The sequence below is a fragment of the Sitodiplosis mosellana genome, unplaced genomic scaffold, assembly GCF_009176505.1.
Source record: "Sitodiplosis mosellana isolate CC-2019 unplaced genomic scaffold, AAFC_SMos_1.0 Smas_scaffold_1, whole genome shotgun sequence".
Lineage (NCBI taxonomy): Eukaryota > Metazoa > Arthropoda > Insecta > Diptera > Cecidomyiidae > Sitodiplosis > Sitodiplosis mosellana.
The window spans coordinates 9472831-9479038 of NW_022595244.1; the positions used below are offsets into that span (position 1 = coordinate 9472831).

The window sequence follows — 6208 nt, forward strand, 5'->3', positions numbered from 1 at the left end:
GAGAGAGAGAGAGAGAGAGAGAGAGAGAGAGAGAGAGAGAGAGAGAGAGAGAGAAACGGTGCTCAAAGTACGAAGAAAAAAGTTCCGTGATTATTATAATACCATTCATTATCATTTAAATGAGCGCAGGCTTCGACAATCACAAACATTTAAATTTAATGCTCTTTTGCCGTCCACGTTTAAACAATTAATTAGCGGATCAGCTCAATGATTTCCCAACTTGAATGTGGCCATGTTTCAAAAATGAATGAACCATACAACCAAATATATCACATTTAGAATGGTGTTTCTATCCGATGGAGATTAGAATTTTTTTTGGTTTTGGTTACCGTATCGAATTAGAGATGACCTAGTTTGAATGTGGATATGTATTACGTACGTATCAATTGAAATGAATAGGTGTATTGAAAAATGAATATGCCAAAAATGATGTATGAGATCCAAGAAAAAAGTCTTAAAATCAAAGTTCACTTTACCCATTTTGAATTGTGTTCTACTTACTCCAACTATTGCCGTTGCGACCTAGGACTGTTTTCGTTTTGGGGTTGTACAAAAACTCCCGAAATGACTGCTTCGGTGGTATGAAATGAGCTGTGTTAAAATGTTCGAAAGCATCGATCGTTTCGTCACCTAGATTCACCATCTTGATCCTTTTTCTCTGTGAAAATTATCGTTTCTTTTTCTTTTCTTTTTTCAATCAAACGAATTCGGCATCAATGCACCACAAATGAATAATTTCCAAATCGGAGTATCAGTTAGATGAAGAAGAAGAGAAAAAATCACACACAAAATGTTATTTTGCCAAAAAACAAAACCAGATCGACAAAAAAAAACGACAATGCACGCACAAACACACCTTTGTATTTCAGCCCCAAAATAGCGGCTGTGGAACGAAAACGCGAAACGTTCGCACAATGCAAGATCACGAATTGGTCTGATAAAATGAGCGGTAATTGTTACTACATTCGGTGATATTCCGTTATGCTATCTGGTGATGGTGTGTGCGTGGTCTGCTTTCGTCATTCGTTTCCATTAATGCCTCCATTGCTTTTTTCCTCTGTGCCGCATTTCAGATAGGATTCAAATGTATGATAGAGAGAGAGAGTGATCAAATGGACCCGAATACAATGACAGATTTTTGCCACGAACAGCACGTGAACTTCACATACAATCAATCGAGCCTAATTTAAACCGCGTGCAATGAAGATTTCTTCAATCGAATTTAATTCCACTCAATGATAAAAGCGATTATAGAGTTGCCGTTTGGCATCAATCAAAAGGAACGAATGGTTCAGCAGAGGCAAAACGTTGATATGTTTTTGTGCATGCATACTCATTCAAATCGGTTGGATTGGCTTCGATTCATATTTTTTTCTTCTTTCAATGTGATCGTGCAAATTCCAAGAAAAGTCCATGTTGAATCCAGATTTTCGTACTTTTGTGCATGAAATGCACTCACGAAATTCAAGACCAACACACATGGGGAATGTTTTTCCTACACACCAGATCGCATCGTTTATCTGGATTTAGTGAGTTTCGGCGCTGATATTTATCATTTCAATACGCGGATTTCTTTTGCTTCTCTCTCTCTCTCACTCTCTCTCTCTTTCGGTAACATATTCGGCAGTATATACATTTCTTACAAAGTGACTTGTGTGTGACGATCGGCATGTCGCTGAGTGGAAGCATTGAGAGGAAGTGAGCAATGTAACTTCACTTATGCTATGTGAAATGATGACACTGACGACATTAATGGCTCGATCGTTAATCACAATAATCCCAATTCTATTTTTTTTCGTCTTCATTATTCACGTTGGAGATCCGGTAGCATTCAAGACGTTGCTGCGACGTGGTTAGCTGTGGATGTGGCTGTAAAGGATTGGTTTGGCACAGTTCAAGATTTGATCTGTAGCGCATTTTCAATAAGATGACCGAACTCGATATTGTCTTGTGCCACAGGTTTTGATGACGCTCGTGCCATACAGAATAGAATACGCACACATGCATATACATAGAGAGAGAAAGATAGAGACGGTGCAACATGTCATTCAACAGTGGCCTTCACTAATTGGATTACTGTAATTGCATCACAATCGCGCTCCGCTTAAAAAATTGAATCGCACATGCGGTGACCAAGTGCCTCTATTATTATGTTCACTATATGTACTGGAAGGAATTGTATCGCCGGCTCGAAAACATGCAAATGTGATTCAAAAAATAAAGTGATTGCAGTGCAGATCATTGTGTACATTTGAATTGCAACTGTTTTTTTTCTGCGAATCAAAACACAATTGTGTTGTGTGCCTAGATACAGACAAAGATACGCTCACACTCTTGCAGTGGAAGATGAAAAAAGCAAACAAACAAGAAAGAAAAATTGCCATTTTAATGCACGGAAATTATCCATTAGATCCATTTATATTGGACTTTATGGCGAATAAATTTTCGCCAACTACACACTCAAATGTGAATGACTTAATCGATTTCTATCGCTTTTCCATTGTTCGCAAACCATTTGGTTTACACATTTTGTTCGGCAGTTGATATCGATGTTTCGATGTTTTGTCTGCTTTTTTTTTCTTTCAATCACAACAATTGCAATTGACACGATTTTTCAACAATGAATCTATCGTGTTTGTTGCAATCAGTTCAGTGTCCTTGCTTTTATGTAACCAACAAGTGGCAATTTTGAATAACTTCCGTGTGAACAGTGGTTTGATGGAATTGATTTGAGCATTAAATATCGGTGCACTTGGTTGGAAGAGGTCATTTGCCAAAAACCATTAAAAGGCTCGTTTCAAGCAAAAATATTATTTTTTTATTCACGATGATGTTATCATTTTGTTTGTTTTTGATTGAACCATTTTATCCGTTCGATTTTAATTGTTAAAATATTCTATTTGGATTCTTACCTTGTTCGATTACATAATCCTTTATATGATAATTTTATTGTGGTTTCACAACGTGAACATGCAAAGTCGGTTTAATTTCTATATTGTTACGTGAATGCATTAGCATTGGCATTCGCATTCACTACGCCTTTGAAAATAGAAAATTAGAACTCACCTCAAAACTTTCGGGTAGGATAAATATCTATTTGAACAGAGATGGCGCCAACGCAGAGCGCATAAAGCACCGAAAAAGCTGTTCCATTTCATATGTGGAAACATTTTTAATGCGATCCTCCGAATAAACTTGATATTCTCTTCAATCAGCCTTTTGAATCATGCAACCATTATTCATCAACATCATGGAGTCATATGCATATCGACCATAATTTCATTATCGAAACATTCAAATTTCAACAAAACTTTTAATTAGTTTGACAAGTAGTTAGTTATTACTTCATCATGCACTTCAAATGGGTAAATATTGTCAGAATTTTGTTCCAATTTCCCATCATCGATTATTCTAGTTAAAAATCAGAGCATACAAGCTTGATCAAAACTTGTTATTTCAGATGAATCAAAATTGCAGCGCCACAATTATGCATCTTCGTTTTAGTAATTACGAATAAGTAATATTCGGTGGTGACTACAACATTTTCCGTTTGAGAAGCCAATTTTGATGCTCACTTAGCATGGTCCCATGTGACGAAATGCGATAGCTACGCTTTCTGCTAAAAAAAACGTATCTGTTGAATCCGTTCAAATATATGCATAATCAGTTTGGTTCGATTGAATGAAAACCGGAGACGTCAATCTCTGCATACAGACATACTATAAAAATGTGTTCGTGCCAGCGTCGTGTTCTGTGAATAATGAATGAATGAATGCGTAGAAAATTCATGTTGTACGTAAGAATGAGCAAATCCAAGATAATACATGAATCTCATTATTTACTCATTTTCAAGTTGGCGTATGCAATGTTTCCTTTTCCCTCAAAACATGCCACCAATAAATCCTTGGAGAAAACAAAGTAACCTTCAAATGGATGATGTGCTGATTTCTAAATATAGAATTGAAATTTATCTTGATTTATTTACATGTGATTAACATAGGTCGTGGAAAAAGAAACTAGGCGACAGAATCATTCGATAGGATTCGATCATGATCGAAATCAGATGCAGTGATGTGTAATATTTTTAAAATTTAAAATACGGTTTCGTAGAAAAAAAGGTTGCAAAATGTAATAATTTATTGGCAGATTTACACATAAATAATTTTCAAATATTAAATTGCAAACCAAATACGCATGATGTAAATAACCGCTTGAAATTCGATAATTGCATTTGAATGGCATGATTTACTGCTGAAATGAAATGCAATCCACTAACTGCAAAATATTGATTGCAAAATGTGTGATTTTATTCGTGCCAACATCATATCGGTCAACGATAAATTCAAATGCAATCATTATGTGGAATTTTCATTTTGGCCCATGAATTTTGTATGAAAAACCAAAAGCCATAATCATAAAATGCCGACAGTAATTTGCGTCTAGACGCGATTGTCAACAATTTGCGAATTTAAATTTGCGCACAGTCAAATAATGAAAGCAAAATTGAAACCAGAGTTCACATAATTTCTCATGGGAGCCGTTGTGGTGAAAGTTTTTTTTTTACTTGCCAATCAGTTTCTAGTCTCACTTGTGGCAGTGATTCGATAAATGAAAAGTGACACTTTTAATCATGAAACTAGCACTAATGTAAAAATCGATAACATGTAAAATATGCGAAGTCTCGCGTGAACTAACAACTCAATGTCACGTCTTTAGAGTTTAGGCTTTTTGAGACGCGCCTTCACACACACACATCACTTTTAATTTAGCCAATATTGACGTTGTACAAACTCACACATCCCCTTCTTCATCATCACCGAAACGCACCACATATTCCAGCTTGAAAACAGTTGAATCGACTGTCGGCATCATATCAAATAAATTTTGGTTACGGAAGAAACTCAATATTTTCCATAAAATATCAAATCGCCTTTCATATCTCAAACGCATACCGACACGTAGGTGTTGAATTCATGTAATTGCAGCAATTTGGTTCGATGGATATAAAATGTTTAAAAACTCGGAAAATTCATTAATTTGTCGGATTTTCGAATACATGTGTAGGATTCATTCCATATTTTTAGCAATTAGCTCATGTTTAGCTGGCAAATTGCTCGCGGTTACATGGCAACACGATAAAACTGTAAAAAACAAATTTGGAAGAGAATGAGATTTTCAGGTTTTAACAAGAATTTTACCAATTTGCACAACAGATTAATTTCTATTCATATTCGTTGCACAATTTTCATTTTTGCCAGGGTTTCACGACATTTTCCAACAATCCTCATGTAAATGGAATTCTATCCTTTTTACCGCAAATCATTCGAAATTCCCACTGAAAAGAACCAAACGAAGTGCTGAATAATTGCAATCTTGTGAAATGCTAATTTATCTCATTCTTGTGCGTGTTTTTTTAAATGTGAAATTAAACATCCATTTGTTCGACATGCATTAATTAAGAAGTCTCGATTCCGTCACGTGGTACACTGCCTGTTCTTTGGATGGTAGCTCTCTATCTTAATTAGAAACCACATCTGCAGGAAGAGGCAAAAGGAAGGGACCATCATAATGTACGTGGTAAAATGATAGCAATGCAAAAGCCAATATAATGCAGCTGAAGATCGATTGCCAAAAAAAGAAGCCATAGTGTTTGACCTAGTTTATGTTGAGTTTACCACCCAAATGGAGCATTTTATTCTTCATTGTCCTTGTTTTTTTTATGGTATCTATTGTTTTAGTTTTGTTTATTTCGTCTAGTGTTGAAGAGGGCGAGAACGGGGCGAGTGTTGAATTGGTCGGCAAACGTGCGCTCTTTGCACAAATATTTTTATTGATACTAAAAGAAGACATAATAAAAAATTTCGGCCATGTTGGATTTGGTTTTTTCCTCTGCCGTTTTTCCACTGGCACGCACAATCACATCATTGACTTGAAGGATATGAAGTGTCACTGCGAAAAGTTTTTGCAAGTGTGTGACCTTCAAGATTTTTATCTTCGAATTTTGCCGTCATTCGAATGATGAAATATCGGCCGTCCATTGTCACGAAATAAGGTAAATGGTTTTAGGATGCCGGCATTAGTTGTTAATTAACCCTCTAATGCATACAACCGCCTCGAGACGGGCAACATTTGAACGCCTGTAGAACGTAAAACGTACATCTGGGCTGGAATTCTAAGTCATTCCACCAAAATCGTTCGGAATTATTTT

General features: G+C 36.0%; 1 protein-coding gene across 2 annotated transcripts in view; it reads right to left on the minus strand.

Annotated features, from left to right (window-relative positions):
- LOC129566577 (sodium/potassium-transporting ATPase subunit beta-2-like) overlaps window positions 1-936 on the minus strand; it is an 8139-nt gene extending 7203 nt beyond the window's left edge. Inside the window, exons 1-2 of one of the 2 annotated variants that reach the window (XM_055442672.1) lie at window positions 857-936; window positions 502-658 (exon numbers count right to left, since the gene is read on the minus strand). In XM_055442672.1, the coding sequence (XP_055298647.1) occupies window positions 502-643 (142 nt within the window). In that variant the 5' untranslated portion in view covers window positions 644-658; window positions 857-936. Of the gene's footprint in view, window positions 1-501 lie in introns of both variants that reach the window. The other variant, XM_055442663.1, reaches the window with a different exon arrangement.
- Window positions 937-6208: the final 5272 nt, after the last annotated feature.